At 37.0% G+C, this 18,845-nt stretch overlaps 1 protein-coding gene across 2 annotated transcripts in view; it reads left to right on the top strand.

Annotated features, from left to right (window-relative positions):
• Window positions 1-18,845, top strand: part of LOC137072758 (complement C3-like) — an 83,904-nt gene that overhangs the window by 26,531 nt on the left and 38,528 nt on the right. For both annotated transcript variants that reach the window (XM_067440681.1, XM_067440680.1), the window contains exons 23-26: window positions 4,694-4,897; window positions 5,034-5,109; window positions 5,248-5,407; window positions 11,837-11,932. In XM_067440681.1, coding sequence (XP_067296782.1) covers window positions 4,694-4,897; window positions 5,034-5,109; window positions 5,248-5,407; window positions 11,837-11,932 — 536 coding nt within the window. The remainder of the gene's footprint in view (window positions 1-4,693; window positions 4,898-5,033; window positions 5,110-5,247; window positions 5,408-11,836; window positions 11,933-18,845) is intronic.

The following is an 18,845-nucleotide window of genomic DNA, read 5'->3' as shown; positions in this document are numbered from 1 at the left end:
AAGGGAGTGAATTTCATCGACAACTTTAATCTCTTCTGGAGCCAGAGACAATTGTTTACATCAAATGGCCACCACCCAAACAAACTTGGTGCAAGAGTGTTAAAGGACAATATTTATTTTTCCCTTCATCATCCTTCAGCTGTGTGTTCTAACCAACTCAACCGGATACAGAGTATGGACGACCACAGGACTTCTTTTCAGCAGCTGAATGGACATGTGGCTGACACATCCCACAAGGACAATGATAAGACCACGCCCCCACAACAACAATTGCTCACGGACACACTCCCAGCTGAGCCCTGCCCACAGAGCTCACTACAGACAGACTGTGAAGGATTAGAACTGCTCCAAGATTCAGCACCCAAGGATGATTTTCTGGAAAATGGACAGGGAAGCCAGGACAACATATTTCAGCTTCCGATAACACCAGAGAAACAGCCCCTCTCACCGGACATGTCATTCCTCTCTCCAGCATCCCCGCATCTGAGCTTCTCAGAGAAAATGGAGGACCTGGTTCATGCTGGAATCAGACTATCACACTCGATCGCTATGAGCCCCCAAATATCGACCAAAAATCGTGGAGCCCCACAAACACCAAAGCCTGTGGGCCCAGCTCGTCCTCGCCCTCCTCCTGTGAGATTTCTTCAGTCACAACGTCAGGGCCCACACCATCCTCCATCTGTTGTAGGTGAACCAAAAACAACTGATTCCAGCTCTCAGTGATGTGCTTTGGGTCCCCGCTATGATAACAGTAACTTTATCAAATGTTTACAAAACAAGGGGGAACCCAGTGTGCCTGCCTCTTTCTCTATCTCTGTTCTGTTACGTGAAAGAAAGTCTAAGGCCTTGTCAGGCCGTTTAATAAACCAATATAATCTGCTGCCTGTTACCTGCCAAAATAGGATTAATGTGGAGAAAAAAATTATTACTGTTAAGTTAGCGCTTTTAAATATCCGTTCACTTAAGAACAAATCATTTCTAGTCAATGACTTAATAACCACTAACAACCTAGACTTTCTGCTTCTAAATGAAACGTGGCTAGAAGAAAACTGTAGTGCAACAGTCCTCAATGAAGCAGCCCCTCCTAACTTTACTTTTATGAGTGTTTGCAGATCTGTTAGGAGAGGTGAGGGTGTTGCTGCTCTTTTTAAAGATTTCTATCAATGTAAGCAAGTATCTTTTGGTGACTATTTGTCTCTAGAATATCTGGGTATTGTGTTAAAAGGTTCTCCACGCATCCTGCTTATCATTATTTATAGGCCTCCGAAATACTCTGCAGGCTTCACTGAGGACTTTACAGAACTGTTATCAATAATTTCCTCAGAGTTTGACTGTTTTGCTATTGCTGGGGATTTTAACATTCACATAGACAATATTGAATCCAGTAAAACAAAAGAGCTCATGACTGTTCTTAACACTTTTGATTTGACACAGCATGTAAATGGACCCACACACAATCGTGGACACACTCTAGATTTACTTATCAGTAAGGGTCTAAACATTTCATCTATTGTTATTAAGGATGTGGCACTGTCTGATCATTTCTGTATTTTCTTTGATATATCAATCTCTCCTGCCATTGAAGCTAGATCTGTCTCTGTCAAAAAGAGATGCTTAAATGAGAACACTAATGTGCTGTTTATGAAGGCTTTATCTCTAACACCAAGCATATCTGCAGACTCTGTTGATTTTCTCCTTGACTCCTTTAACTCAAAAGTTAAGAGTGTAATTGATGATATTGCTCCTCTAAAAGTCAGGAAAAAGAGTACCAAACAAAAAGCACCTTGGAGAAACTCAACAGCAGTTCAAATAATGAAAAGACAATGCAGAAAATCTGAACGCATGTGGCGGAAGACAAAACTTGTAGTCCATTATTACATCTATAAAGACACCCTTCATGCTTTCAATGTTGAACTAGGCAAAGCTAGACAGACCTTCTTCTCAAATATTATAAACAGAAACATAAACAACACGTGCACTCTTTTTGCTACTGTCGAGAGACTAACAAACCCCCCGAGTCAGACTCCTAGTGAAATGCTCTCAGACAGTAAATGCAGTGAGTTTGCTTCCTACTTCTCAGAGAAAATCAATAATATCAGAAAGGCGATCAGCACATCCTCTAGTTGCTCTGGGGTCAGTCAGATCATACCAAACCAATTTTGTAATTTGAAAATTACCATGTCAGATTTCGACGCTATTGACTGCAAAATTTTAGAAGACACAGTACAGCATCTTAAAACATCAACCTGTGCCCTAGACACACTCCCCACTTCTTTCTTCAAAAGTGTGTTTAACTGTTTAGAAGCAGATCTCCTAGAAGTGGTGAACTCCTCACTTCTCTATGGGACTTTTCCAACCGCCCTTAAAACTGCAATAGTTAAGCCTCTTCTGAAAAAGAGAAATCTGGATAACTCCATACTGAGCAACTACAGACCAATCTCAAATCTCCCCTTCATAGGCAAAATCATTGAAAAAGTTGTTTTCAATCAGTTGAACAAATTCTTAAACTCAAATGGATACTTTGACAATTTTCAATCTGGTTTCCGTCCACATCACAGTACAGAGACAGCGCTCATAAAGATTATAAATGATATTCGCTTAAACACTGATACAGGCAAAACATCAATTCTGGTACAACTGGATCTCAGTGCCGCATTCGATACTGTTGACCACAACATACTTCTAGACAGGCTGGAAAACTGGGTTGGGCTTTCTGGAATGGTCCTCAAATGGTTCAGATCATACTTAGAAGGGAGAGGTTATTATGTGAGTATAGGAGACCATAAGTCTGAGTGGACGTCCATGACATGCGGAGTCCCACAAGGGTCCATTCTAGCACCTCTCCTGTTTAACCTGTATATGCTGCCACTGAGCCAAATAATGAAAAAGAACAATATTGCTTACCACAGCTATGCTGATGACACCCAGCTCTACTTAGCACTATCACCTAATGACTACAGCCCCATTGACTCGCTGTGCAAATGCATTGATGAAGTTAACAACTGGATGTGCCAAAACTATCTTCAGTTAAACAAAGACAAAACCGAAATCACTACATTTGGTAACAAAAATGAAATTCTCAAGGTGAACGCATATCTTGAGGCTAAAGGCCTGATAACAAAAAATCAAGTCAGGAATCTTGGAGTGATTTTGGAGTCAGACCTGAGTTTCAGTAGTCATGTCAAAGCAATAACTAAATCAGCATACTATCATCTGAAAAATATTGCAAGGATTAGATGTTTTGTCTCCAGGCAAGACTTAGAGAAACTCGTTCATGCTTTCATCACCAGTAGGGTGGACTATTGTAACGGCCTTCTCACTGGCCTTCCCAAAAAGACCATTAGACAGCTGCAGCTCATACAGAACGCTGCTGCCAGGATTGTGAGCAGAACCAGAAAATATGACCATATCACACCAGTCCTCAGGTCTTTACACTGGCTTCCAGTTACATTTAGGATCGATTTTAAAGTACTATTACTAGTTTATAAATCACTCAATGACCTAGGACCCCAATACATCGCAGATATGCTGATTAAATACAAACCCAACAGATCACTCAGATCAGCAGGATCAAGTCAGTTAGAAATACCAAGAGTTCACTCAAAGCAAGGAGAGTCTGCTTTTAGCTATTATGCCAGCCGCAGTTGGAACCAGCTTCCTGAACAGATCAGATGTGCTCCAACAGTAGCCACATTCAAATCCAGACTCAAAACACATCTGTTCAGCTGTGCGTTTACTGAATGAGCACTGAGCACTGTACGTCCGACTGATTGCACCTTATCTTATCTCTTTATTCTTTTTATAATTATTTTAGTTTACCTTTGTTCTTATCTCTGGTTATTGTTTATTTTATATGTTCTTTTGAGTTGAATATGATGAGTGAAAACTGGGTTTGATGGAAATAGTAAGTTTGACAATAAGGTTTGAGTATGTGTAAATCTGTGGAGGGTATGATGAGTGAGTAAGGGTTTTAACAAGAAGGTTCCTGAGTAAAAATCAGGGAATAGTGATTAAAATGGATGTTATGAACGTGTTTGAGAAAGAAATGAATGAGAGGTGCTCTAATAAAGATGGTACATGTATGTAGGCTGTAAACTGAAGAATGTTTATTTTTATATCAGATCATTATTGTGGATTTGACCATTTTATTTTATTTTATTTTATTTATTTATTTATTTTTTATTATTATTTTAATTACTATATCTTTACGACTGTTTTAACTATGCTTGTTTTTAATTCTTTATTCGTCCATATGGTATTCTTTTTTTTCTCATGCATTTGTTACCACTATTTTAATTAATTTCTATGTAAAGCATTTTGAATTGCCATTGGGTATGAAATGTGCTATACAAATAAACTTGACTTGCCTTGCCTTGCCTAATGGCCTAGGAGGAGTTCGAAAAAGTTGGTTTTCATAACTTTCCCGCAATCGTTTTTTTATGGGCTGCCATAGACTCAAGAGCAGAAGAAGAAGAAGAAGAAGCGGAAGAAGAATAATAAGAACGCTAACGATTTCAAGAGGGGCTCCGCACTTTCGGTGCTTGGCCCCTAAAAATTACTAAATATTTGGTGAATTCATTGTGATTTGTTCATACACACATTTTATGCACATATTTGTGCATACCCATGCTTGGTGAATGACAAGCCAATAAGACTGAATTCTCAGACTGCGATTCCTCGTTCCTTCTTCCAGGTGGAGAGATCTCTCAGACAGTCAAGCAGGCCATCAGTGGAGACTTCATGGGTCAGCTCATTGTCCAGCCGAGTGGTGATGGAGAGCAGAACATGATCTACATGACTCTACCTGTCATTGCCACTCATTATCTGGACAGCACCAACCAGTGGGAGGCTGTTGGCATTGAGCGCCGTTATGAAGCCATTAAATACATCAGCACAGGTCAGCAGGATACAACAGATATAAAGAATAACAAATAAAACAACTCTAAGATTCGTTCCTGAAAACGTTCGATCAAAAGCATAAAATATAGGTAATAAATTAATAAATATTTTTCTTTATCTTATTTTATATTAAGGTTATCAGCAGCAGCTGGGTTACCGTAAATCAGATGGCTCTTACACTGCCGGGGAAAACAGACTGAGCAGCACATGGTAACTTATTTTTTGTTTCATTGCACGTCTGTTTTTTCCTGTCTTACATATTTTATCATTTAATATTGTTTTTAAAAGCAATAATAATTATAACTTGTTTATAAATTTCATTTTTATAATTTGTTTTGTCTGTTAAAGGCTGACTGCATATGTGGCTAAAGTCTTCGCCATGGCCAGTAAATTTGTTGCTCTAGAAGACAATGTGATCTGCAGCGCCCTCAAGTGGCTGGTTCTCCACAAACAACAGCCAGAAGGCTCCTTTAAAGAGGAGGCAGCTGTACATCAAAGTGAGATGACGGTAAGTGGAATGTTGCCTATTTGTCTTCAGAAAATAATGCTGAAATGATCCAGAACCAGGGATTTATTTATCTGTGTAGTTCACTAGTGAAATAATCACTAGTGAACTACAGTAAGATCTCAAAGCCATGATAAAATGCAGCTGACAGCAGTTTATCCAGAATCCTATAAATTTACAGTGCATCCGTAAAGTATTTATGTACTCATGTCCATGAGCAAGACACCAGACCCCAGCTTCTACCGATGAGCTGGATGGAGCCTTACATGGCTGACAGCGCCGTCGGTGTATGAATGAGTGAGTGAATGTGAGGCAAGATGTAAAAGCGCTTTGGTGGCCATGAGTCTGTTGAAAGCACTATATAAATGTAGTACATTTATTCCAAGATGGATTAAAATCATTATTTTCCTCAAAATTCTACAATACTTTCACTGCATGATTTACTATATATTTATATCATTTAAAGGGGTGATGAATTGAGAAATCATCTTTCCCTTGACCTTTTGATATATATAAAAGGTCATGGAAATATAAGAATATCCTGTAGGTTTCAGAGCTGAAAACTTCCTTGTTAGTTAAAGAAAAGCTTTTATAGACACCAGGCCCAAAAAATTATCGATTTCAGAATATGCCACATCCTGATATCATCGTGTGGCGAGCCTCTACAGAATAAGCATGTTTAACGCTACGTTCACACCAAACGTGAATTGAGCGCCGAAATCGCATCTACTGCGTCTAGTTTGACGCATGAACATTTTGAATCCATTCGCGCGTCCGCAGCTAATTGGACACACGTAGAAATTGAGCATTTGAAGCGAAATAGACGCGTGTTAAAGGCACCACAGGTAAAATACATTAAGCATTAACAGCCACACATGTGGTTTAGCCAACGCACTACCTGGATTATCTTCACTGCATGTATATTTAAATAAACTATAAAGTTATGAAACTCCACTTTGGCCCTCAGTCAAAATGATTTGGTAGGCAACAATAGATTAATTGGACCAAAGATCGCCCATTAGATGTACTCAAGACAAAGTATATGTCATGTTTAACCTCTACAGAGACATCCGAGCCAGTGGCAAACGCCAGAAGGACTGGCCGAGGAAAGGCTGCTCTCGCTGGGGTTAACGAGCGCTGAGCGCCCGGAGATCGCCTGGATCTCACAACTCCAAAAACGCAAGAGTGTTCTTTTTAAATAGGCTCTGTCTATGAGTAAAACATCCTAGGCAAACCACATATTTTAGCTTTAAACAACTACATTACCAGCTGAAAAGCATTAAAACTACATTTAGTGACAGAATATCAGTATTTTTTTAAATTATATGCAGGGTTCCTCATCACGTGGCAGCAGCAAGCAGGCTCCTCATTGGTTAACGCGGCGAGAATTGCCGCCCAAGATCAAATTTTTCAACTGGGGCGTAGACGCGCATTCGCTTCAAATGCGTGAATGCACAAAAAGCACCACTAGCGCGTATCGCGCAAGACGCTCAATTCGCGCGAACTGGATGCGCAAATGAGGCGGAATCGCGTCCATCACGCCGCATGAAACTCGTCTATCGCGCCGCAGGACCTCCAGAAGCGTGTCAACGCGCCTTTCCATTGACTTAACATGGAAATCATTCGCTCCAGATGCTCTATTTGCGTTTGGTGTGAACGTACCTTAATTCAGTAGCCCCGCCCACCAACTGAGGGAGCTGTTCGGATAATGCTAGCCAGCAGCAATAAACATGCCCGAAGAATATAGCAATGTATTGGGCTATTCCTGGTTGTGGAAGAACCTTCAGTCTATGGGAAGAACACAGTCGCTGCATAAGCTTTCTTCCGATCATAATATTAGGAATGTGTGATACTTTATTTATTTTTATTGAAGTTCCAGCTCACGTGGGGAAGATATGTACGTGTGTTTGCTTCATTTCACTGCGGAATCATTTGTAAACAAGACATATTGAGATTAAAACACAATGCTGTGCCTTCTATATTGGATCTGACAGGAATGGTGCAACACCATATGTGATAGTATTGCATTGTTACAGTTCGTATTTATTATGTGTACGTGTCTAACAGAACATAGCTTAGCACGGTGTCACAGGCTGGAGGATACTTTTATTTGTTGGTTCATTGCGATTCGGGATCAGACTCGGACATGTATGAGCCAAGACTCGCAAAGCCCAACGACCCACAGCTATGTGTTTTCCAGACGGGATACCAAAACGTAAGACTGTCTGCAGGCCAATGAATATCATAATATTCCTTTCTTAAGCTGCGCTGTTCACTCTCTCTTGACTTGATATTCGAAGGGCGTGCGTGCAAGGGTGTGTGCACGTGTGGTTCGCGCTTATATCCACCAGTCGGGCGGGCCAAGTAATAAAAAAAATTATATTCCAATCAATCGCAGGTGGATAAGAAATAAATCATTGTGTTTGTTTGATAAAGACGTTTATGAGTCCTGTGAGAGAATCATTGCGGTTGCCGCTTTCAAAACAATCCCTCCCTCATGTGAACTGAACTGAGAAGGGGAGCGAAGCTCATTAAATATGCAAATCTTATCCAATTCTAACTTTGAATGTTTACTTCCAAGTCTCCAGTGCGGCACTGGATCAGCCTGTGGCACTGCTGAGGTGTTATGGAGGCCCAGGATGCTTCGATAGCGGCCTTAAGCTCATCCAGAGTGTTGGGTCTTGCGTCTCTCAACTTTCTCTTCACAATATCCCACAAATTCTCTATGGGGTTCAGCTCAGGAGAGTTGGCAGGCCAATTGAGCACGGTAATACCATGGTCAGTAAACCATTTACCAGTGGTTTTGGCACTGTGAACAGGTGCCAGTTCGTGCTGAAAAACCAAATCTTCATCTCCATAAAGCTTTTCAGCAGATGGAAGTATGAAGTGCTCCAAAATCTCCTGATAGCTAGCTGCATTGACCCTGCCCTTGATAAAACCCAGTGGACCAACACCAGCAGCTGACATGGCACCCCAGACCATCACTGACTGTGGGTACTTGACGCTTCTTTTACTTGACTTTTCATCCAAAAAAGTACTTTGGACCACTGAGCAACAGTCCGGTGCTGCTTCTCTTTAGCCCAAAAGTGGCTTGATCTGGGGAATGCGGCGCATTCAATATTGAGAGAGAATTTTTTTGTCAATATCGCACTATGACGACATGATTATGAAAGACATACACCTGTCTATATAAGGTCATACAGTTAATAGTGCATGTCAGAGCACCACCCAAGCCATGAAGTCCAAGGAATTGTCTGTAGACCTCCGAGACAGGATTGTATCGAGGCACAGATCTGGGGAAGGGTACAGAAAAAATGTCTGCAGTATTGAAGGTCCCAGTGATCACAGTGGCCTTCATCATCTGTAAATGGAAGAAGTTTGTATCCACCAGGACTCTTCCTAGAGCTGGCTGCCTGGCCAAACTGAGCGACAGGGGAGAAGGGCCTTAGTCAGGGAGGTGACCAAGAACCTGATGGTAACTCTGACAGAACTCCAACGTTTCTCTGGGGAAAGAGGAGAACCTTCCAGAAGACCAAACATCTCTGCAGCTCTCTACCAATCAGGCCTGTAAGGGAGAGTGGCCAGACGAAAGCCACTCCTCAGTAAAAAGGCACATGACAGACCGCCTGGAGTTTGTCAAAAGGCACCTAAAGTACCCAAGCATCATGTCTGGAGGAAACCAGGCACTGCTCATCACTAGGCCAAAACCATCCCTACAGTGAAGAATGGTGGTGGCAGCATCATGCTGTGGGGGTGTTTTTCAGCAGCAGGAACTGGGAGACTAGTCAGGATTGAGGGAAAGATGAATGCAGCAATGTACATAGACATCCTTGATGAAAACCTGCTCCAGAGCGCTCTGGCCCTCAGACTGGAGTGAAGGTTCATCTTCCACCAGAACAACGGCCCTAAGCACACAGCCAAAATAAAAAAAAGGAGTGACTATGACAACTCTGTGAATTTCCTTGAGTGGCCCAGTCAGAGCCAAGACTTGAACCAGATTGAACATTTCTGGAGAGATCTGAAAATATCTGTACACTGACACTCGCCACACAACCTGATAGAGCTTGAGATGTCCTGCAAAGAAGAATGGGAGAAACTGCCCAAAAATAGGTAAGCTAAGCTTGTAGCATTGGTGACAAAGGTGCTTCAACAAAGTATCGAGAAAAGGCTGTGAATACTTATGTACACATGATTTTATTTAATTTTTGTTCAGTTTTTTTTCTTTTTAATAAATTTGCAAAGATTTCAAACAAACTTCTTTCAAATTGTCATTCTGGGGTATTGATTGTAGAATTGAAGAAAATAATGAATTTGAACAAATTTTGGAATAAAGCTGAAACATAAAAAAATGTGGAAAAAGTGAAGCGCTGCGAATATTTTCACCGGATGCACTGTTTTAAGTTTTAAACTTAAAAGTAACAACTTTAGACAGCAGAATAAAAATATTAGACACCCAAAAATACACAAATAAATAATAAAATTGATTGTGTTTTGTTTTTCGGTTAAATATTTTTCATGAAGGAATGTGAGCCCACTTATTTTTCAACATTTCTGTCCACACCAAATTCACACCAAGCTTTTTTGAGACCAGCAATGCTGATAATTGTACGTCAATTTGCAAAGTGTTATTGAATGATTAAAATGTACACATCATTTTATTATTGTCTCCGAATCTGTTTTTGTGCACAGCAAAATCCTCAGTGTTAAATGAACACTGCTGGTGTTTATATGAGTCCACACTCAGAGTGTTAAAAAGTAACACCAAATCAGTGTTGGAGTTAATGAGATAATTGTGATGATTGAGCATTAATGATGAACACCTGCTGTTAATAAGCTGTTACCTGATGATGACAAGCGGAATCACTAAAGGAAAGAGAAACACAAGAACTTCAACTGACTTCAGCCACAGCCTTAGATGAAATCAACTGAAGATAAAAGAAGACATTAAATCTCTGAAGATCTCATCAGAGGATAAAACAACTCCACGAACAGCATTACCAGCTTCACACATTACTAACCAGACTGACTTTATTTCTTTCAGACGACTACAGAAGCTCTTATTAATTCTCAATAGAGTTTATGCCATCATTATGGTGATCAGTGTTTCCTTTAGTTGGGCAGTTTGATGACTTTGTAATGTTAGTGTTTCTCTGGCTGCTGTATATAGGCTTGCTATGGCAAGAAAAGCAGAGAAAGCACAATCAGATGCTGTCGGCTGCATGATGACCAGAATATGATCGTTGTGTAGTGGTTTATTAGCCGATCTTATGACTGAGTATGAGCATTATACTATTAACTTTGTTTTATTCTAGAAAAGATCCAGCATGGATTTAACCAGAAAAGTTGAATACATTTTTAAAACCAATTGTACACTAAGCACTTTGAACTCCTGCAAAATTTACTCACACAGAGACATCAAGAATCAGCCTATGATTCTCAACAATGGTGACATGCTTAATGCCACAACGCATTCTGGGAGCATCATGCAAAACTCATCCAGGGCTCATCCAGAATGCATTGCGGCATGAAGCATGTCACCATTGTTGAGATTCACAGGCTGATTCTTGATGTCTCTGTGTGAGTAAAGCTTGCAGGAGTTCAAATTGCTTATTGTTCAACTTGTTTTTAAAAAGATGTATTAAACTTTTCTGGTTAAAACAGTGCTGGATCTTTTCTAGAATCACAATAAAACAAAGTTAATAGTGTATTGCATACTCAGTCATAAGATCGGCTAATTAAGCCACTACACAGTGATCATATTCTGATCATCATGCAGCCGACAGCATCTGATTGTGTTTTCTCTGCTTTTCTTACCATAGCAAGCCCAGATACAGCAGCCAGAGAAACACTAACATTAAGAAGTCGTCAAACTGCCCAACTAAACAAAACACTGATCACCATAATGGTGACATAAAATACTCAATATTAATATTCTCAATAAGTGCTTATGTAGATGTATAACAGAAATAAAGTCAGTCTGGTTACTAATGTGTGAAGCTGGTAATGCTGTGTGTGGAGTTGTTAAATCCTCTGATGAGATCTTCAGAGATGTAATGTCTTCTTTTATCTTCAGTTGATTTCATCTAAAGCTTTGGCTGAAGTGAGTTGTAGTTCTTGTGTTTCTCTTTCCTTTAGTGATTCTGCTTGTTATCATCAGGTAACAGCTTATTAACAGCAGGTGTTTATCATTAATGCTCAATTACTTAATTATCTCGATAACTCCAACACTGATTTCTTCTTCTTCTTCTTTGGGTTTTAACAGCAGCTTGCATCTTTAATGTTGCATTACTGCCATAACACTGATTTGGTGTTACTTTTTAACACTCTGAGTGTGGACTCATATAAACACCAGCAGTGTTCATTTAACTCTGAGGATTTTGCTGTGTGGTAGTGTTTATTGTGTTTATCTGTTTATGTTGTGTTTTATTCCAGGGTGATGTACGAGGCAAAGACGCCGAAGCCTCTCTGACAGCCTTTGTTGTGATTGCCATGCAAGAGGCCAGAGGGATCTGTGCTGTATCAGTTGATGTAAGTGAATGTGTTTCACCACCAGGTGCGGCTTAAAGATTTTAAAGTAGAGAAGGCACATTGATTGTAACTGTTTGGGGATACTCTCCCTAGTATTTTATTATTATTAATAATAATAATAATAATAATAATAATAATAATAATAATAATATTATTATTATTATTATTATTATTATTATTATTATTATTATTATTATTAACTGCTTTAAAATGGCTTTTTGGATATCTTTTAGACATAAAAAGTAAAAACTCAATAAAAGTAAACTCATCTAGCCAATCACTTGAAGAACAAATCAATTTTCTTTCCTTTTAAATATCTGTACTAAAAGGCCTAACTGGCTCTTTTAACAAAGTAATTTGTAGCTGCTACTCAAATGGTATCTTGGTAAATTTGTTGGCGATCAAATCTTTAATATTTCTACTCTCCATAATTGCTAGATTACCAATGGAAGTAGTTCAAACTAAAATCTCATAATTTATGTCTGCGATGATTGGTTGTTGTTATACCAAGGGGCACTAGCTGTCTCTGCCATGTTTTTTTCTCAACACTCTAACCATTGAAAATGAAATATTCAGTTGTGATTGGCTAATTTGTAGGAACGGAGGGAAGCTACTCCAGCTATGGATCTGCCTCCCCTCGTCTTCCCTATCCCCTCGGACTCGCCTTATAATACAGTTTTCTGAATGGCAGATTCAGCATGTTCAGGGAAGAGCAGTGGTGCGGTGGTTCAAACTTCAGTGAAAATTTAGGGTTTAACAATGGTTAAATTACAACCAAGACATTCACATTCTGAGATATGAAATTAAATTAATAAAAAACATAGTTTTCAAAATTGTGGGTAGTGGAGCAAAGAGTGTCAGTATCACTGTTAGTGTCCAGTGCTGAGAACTGAGCAGGTGGAGGAAGTGAGGATGAAACCATAGTGGATAGGAGAGAGGGACGTAGATAACGCCGAAAGCTGATCTGTGTAGGAGTGCGTGTTTTGTCAGGAGTCAGTATGAGGTTAAGAGTGATGAGAAAGGGGTCTGAGGTGTGTAATGGAGTAACTAAAGTGTTGGCCGTGGAGCAGTAGCGTGTGTAGACAAGGTCCAATTAGTTACCTGATTTGTGAGTAGCCGTAGTACACTGTAAAAAAAAATCCCTGTAAAATTTGTGGTTGCCAGAATTTTACCGTAAAAAATACACCAGTAATGATTTAGTTTTTACAGGGCAACAACATATAATTTAAAGGTTTTTAATGTAATAATCACGGTTGAAAACCGTTTATTTTACAGTTCAAAACCATATAATTTGAAAGTTTATAATGTGGAAATTACGGCTAAAAACAGTTTATTTTACAGTTCAAAACCATATAATTTGAAAGTTTATATTGTAATAATTATGTGTACACAGTGCACTATAAAACAATTACAGTAAAAAAAAAATATTTAACTAAAATATTAAATTACCAACTTATTGAAATGCTAATGTCTATTATGTACTTTTTTATATAGTTTGACAATCACCAATTACAGTGATGATGAGAATCACATGATGAATCAAAGCTCATCACACGCAGCTTTTGGAGGGACAATATTAACATATAGAAAGTGCACACACAAACACTAAACACCAAACACCATCATGGTAACAGACATGACTTTTTAAAACTGCAATAAACATTAATTTAACAACATTAGATGTAAAATAAAACCTTAATGTACATAAGTGATTAGAAAAAACTAAGAAGAAACAGTTAATTCAATGAAAATGCATCAAATGCGAAGTGTCACGTGGGAATTCTGGGAATGTCAATTTACGTTTTTTCTGTTAATTACACAATGTCCTTTTTTCACTTCAAAAAACTGTACATTTAACGGTATTTTACTGTAAAATAAAATGAAATGTATAAACTTTTAAATTATACAGTTTTGACCTGTAAAATAAATGGTTTATAACCGTAGTTATTACATTATAAACCTTTAAATTATATGGTGTTGTCCCGTAAAACCTAAAACGTTACGTTGCTGTATTTTTTACGGTAAAGTTCTGGCAACCACAGCTGCCGTTTTTTTACCGGAAATTTTATGGGGATCTACTCTTGTTTTTACGGGAAAACGCTGCCAGCTGCCGTTACCAGAGAATTATGAAACTATGCACACTATGAAATTCTAAATTAGGCGTGGTTAGAGGAGGTACTTTTTAATTTTTTTAATTTTTTTTATATATAAATATAAATAGAAAACCAGTAAGTATTACATAAAAAATGTAAAGAAGAAAAGAAAAGAAGAAACAAAAAGCATAAGATTTATGTATTTAAATTGTATATAAATTTTCAATGCATTTGGATTATTTTTACATAAACAAATTAATTAACTTAATGTGATTCATATTTGTAAGTACACATAAATGAAACAGGTAAGATTTATGTAGTTGTATTAATAAACTGAATGTGATTGATATATGCCAGTTATACGTAAATTAAATTAAGAATTATGGAAAAGCACACAGAAAAATGCTCATGTTAAATTAACACTTCCTAGTGTTCATGTGTGTGCTCACTACTGAGTTAAAGTACCATTGAAGCAGTGTTGAAGTTAATGAGATAATTAATTGATGATTGAGCATTAATGATGAACACCTGATGATAATGAGCAGAATCACAGAAGGAAAGATAAACAAAAGAACTACAACAGACTTCAGCCACAGCCTTAAATTAAATCAACTGAAGATAAATCAAGACATTAAATCTCTGAAGATCTCAGCAGAGGATTAAACAACTCCACAAACAACATTACCAGCTTCATGCATTACTAACCAGACTGACTTTATTTGTGCAATTTATGTTTTATGAAGTCACCATGATAGTGAATAGTTTTTTTTTGTTGTTGTTGTTGGGCTCTTGACCCTTGTCTCTTTAACCTTAGTTTTCTGGCTGCTTTAACTGTGTTTATAAAGCATTTTTTTATAGCATGGAAAGCCAAGACAGAAACATGGCCAGGTGATTTGGCTCTTTAATGATGATTATATGATCATCGTGTACTGGCTGAATCACTGAGCTCTTTCAGAGTCTAATGCTTTGGTTATAAAGGTAATGTGTTAATTGTGTAGTACGTGTAATAATAGCCATGTGGTTTACAGTATGATATCCAGGATAGTTGTGGTAATTAAACAATATGCAGGATTATAAAATAAGAGTTTTAAACTGCAGCATTACTTAGACACACACACAGACATCAAGAATCAGTGTATGTATCTCTACAATGGTGACAAGCAAAAAAAAAAAAAAAAACAGATCAACATCTACTCTTAACATGAAACAAGATAAACAGCAAAAGTAACAAAAAAAATTGTCATTTCAGATGCATAATTTATTCATGCCGCTATGCATGCTGGGACCCATGGGAGACTTTTGCTTGGTTGTACTCAGCATACACTGCAGCATGCAGCGTTTCATTGATTGTCACCATTGTTGAGATTCATAAACTGATTTTTGAATTCTGTTTGTGTCTAATAATTGCCATAGATTAAAACCTTTTGCACACTTTTTTTTAACTCTGCATATCATTAGATTGCCACAACATTGCTGAAACTCATGCTGTAGAATGAAATTGCCAGTTGGCCACTATTATGAATAAAACAAAATTAAAACACACATAACAAGGACCTTAGACTCTGAACAAGACCAGTGATCACTAGATGATGATTATAGCATCATGAACAAAGAGCAAAATCACCTGGCCATGTTTTAGCTTTGCTTTCCATGCCATAACAATAGTGCTATAAACACAGTTAAAGCAGCCAGAAAACTAATGTTGGCGAGTCAAGGGTCAAGAGCCCAACTAAAGAAAACACTACTCACCATCATGGTGACTTCAAATAAACCTATTATTTTAATGAAAACAGAAATTACAAAAAGAAAGTCAGTCTGGTTAGTAATGTGTGAAGCAGGTCATGCTGTTTGTGGAGTTGTTTAATCCTCTGATGAGATCTTCAGAGATTTCATGTCTTCTTTATCTTCAGTTGATTTCATCTAAAGCTGTGGCTGAAGCCATTCGTAGTTCTCATGTTTGTCTTTCTTTCAGTGATTCTGATTGTTATCATCAGGTGTTCATCATTAATGTCCAATCGTCTCTTAATTATCTCATTAACGTCAACACTGGTTCAATAGTACTTTAACTCAGTAGTGAGCTTCTCATCTGAGAATCTTACCTGTTTCATTTATGTTTTATTTACAAATAAGATTTTCATTAAGTTTATTCATTTGTTTGTCAAAATTACAAAATCAAAATGCATGGAACATTTATATGTAATTTAAATAAAAAAGTGCATAAACTTGTAAAATAACTTGCAATATTTGCATATCAAATTAACAAAATAGTTTTACAGTATTACAGTATTTCTTGATACCAATATTTGTAGCTTTAACAAACAAATTTGATTATAATCACATATTGTTGTAAATATAACACAATATTCTGTTTAATAGTTTACAAAAGTTCATTGTGATTTAAACAAAAAATATGTTTTTGGGTTTCCAATAATATTCTGTTGGGATTTTACATTGTTTTTCTGTAAATTTTATGGGCATAAGGTTAGATCTATTACAGTTTTACATCATACTATACACTGTAAAAAATGATCGTGATTTTAACGGTCAAAGGTTGTAAAAATGCTACAGTTAAAAACTGTTATTTGGTTAACACAAAGTTTCCTTACTATATACGGTGAATAACTGCAATAGATCTAACCTTATGCCCGTGAAATTTACAGAAAAACAATGTAATATCCCAAAAGAAAATTATAGAAAACCCAAAAGCATATATATTTTTTGTTTGAATCACAGTGACATTTTGTAAACTATTAAACAGAATATTTTGTTATATTTACAACATGTGATTATAATAACATTTTATTTGATAAAACTACAAATATTGGTATTAAAAACCTGTACGTTTTTTGAGAAAATACTGTAAAAACTAGTTTGTTAATTTGACATGCAAATATTGTTGACAATTACAATTTTTTGTTAATCTTAAAAATGTAAGTCACTTTACACGTTTATGCATTTAAAAAATGTCTAAACATGTATTTGTATTGCATATAAATGTTCCATGCATTTGGATTATGTAATTTTAACAAACAAATTAATCAACTTACAAAGAATCACTATCTAAGAATCAGTAATAAAAATCGTATTTGTAAATCATTTATAAATGAAACGTTAAATGAACACTTCCTAGTGTTCATGTGTGTGCTCACTAATGAGTTAAAGTACCATTGAAGCAGTGTTGAAGTTAATGAGATAATTAAGAGGTGATTGAGCATTAATGATGAACACCTGATGATAATAAGCACAATCACTGAAGGAAAGAGAAACAGGAGAACTACGACTGACTTCAGCCACAGCTTTAGATGAAATCAACTGAAGATAAAAGAAGACATTAAATCTCTGAAGATCTCATCAGAGGATTAAACAACTCCACAAACAGCATTACCAGCTTCACACATTACTAACCAGACTAATTTTATTTCTGTGGATGTTGATGTTTTATTGAAAATAATAGTTTTATTTGAAGTCACCATGATGGTGAGAAGTGTTTGCTTTAGTTGGGCTCTTGACTCTTGACTCTCCAACATTAGTTTTCTGGCTGCTTTAACTGTGTTTATAAAGCACTTTAGTTACAGCATGGAAAGCCAAGAAAACACATGGTCAGATGATTTGTCTCTTTGTTCATGATTATATAATCATCATCTAGTGATCACTGGTCTTGTTCAGAGTCTAAGACTCTGTTTATGTGTTATTCATTTTGTTTAATCATAATAGTGGCCAGTTAATTCTATAGCATGAGCACTGTCGTGGCAATCTAATATGCAGAATTTAAAAAAAAATAGTGCACAAAAGGTTTAATCTATGACAGCTATTAGACACAAACAGATATCAAGAATCAGTGTATGAATCTCAACAATGGTGACAATCAATGAAAAGCTTAATGCTGCAGTGCATGCTGGGTACCACCAATCAAAACTCTCCAATGAGTCCCAGCATGCATTGCGGCATGAATAAATTATGCATCTGAATTTTTTTTTTTTTTTTTTTGTCACCATTGTAGAGATGCAAACACTGATTCTTGATGTCTGTGTTTGTCTAAGTAATGCCATAGATTAAACTTTTTTTTGGTCCTGCAAGTTGTTTGATTGCCACAACAATGCATGAGTTTATAATGTAAACCACATGGCTTTTATTACGCATACTACACAATTAACACATTACCTCCATAACCAGAGCATTAGAATCTGAATGAGTTTAGTGATTCAGCCACTACATGATGATTAATATAACCATCATTAAAGAGCCAAATCACCTGGCCATGGTTTTTTGACTTTCCATGCCATAACAAAAGTGCTTTACAAACACAGTTAAAGCAGCCAGAAAACTAATGTTGGAAAGTCAAGGGTCAAGAGCCCAACTAAAGCAAACACTGCTCACCATCATGGTGACTTCATATAAAACTATTATTTTAATTAAAATATAAATTACAACAATAAAATCAGTTTGGTTAGTAATGCATGAAGCTGGTAATGTTGTTTGTGGAGTTATTTAATCCTCTGATGGGATCTTCAGAGATTTAATGTCTTCTTTTATCTTCAGTTGATTTCATCTAAAGCTGTGGCTGAAGTCAGCTGTAGTTCTCGTGTTTCTCTTTCCTTCAGTGATTCTGCTGATTATCATCAGGTGTTCATCATTAATGTTCAATCATCAATTAATTATCTCATTAACTTCAACACTGCTTCAATGGTAATTTAACTCAGTAGTGAGCATACACATAAACACTAGGAAGTGTTAATTTAACATGGGTGTTTTTCTGTGTACTTTTACATAATTCCTAACTGTTTCATTTACGTATAACTGGCATATATTAATCATATTTA

The sequence above is a fragment of the Pseudorasbora parva genome, chromosome 4, assembly GCF_024679245.1.
Source record: "Pseudorasbora parva isolate DD20220531a chromosome 4, ASM2467924v1, whole genome shotgun sequence".
Lineage (NCBI taxonomy): Eukaryota > Metazoa > Chordata > Actinopteri > Cypriniformes > Gobionidae > Pseudorasbora > Pseudorasbora parva.
This window is presented reverse-complemented; position numbering and strand designations above follow the sequence as displayed.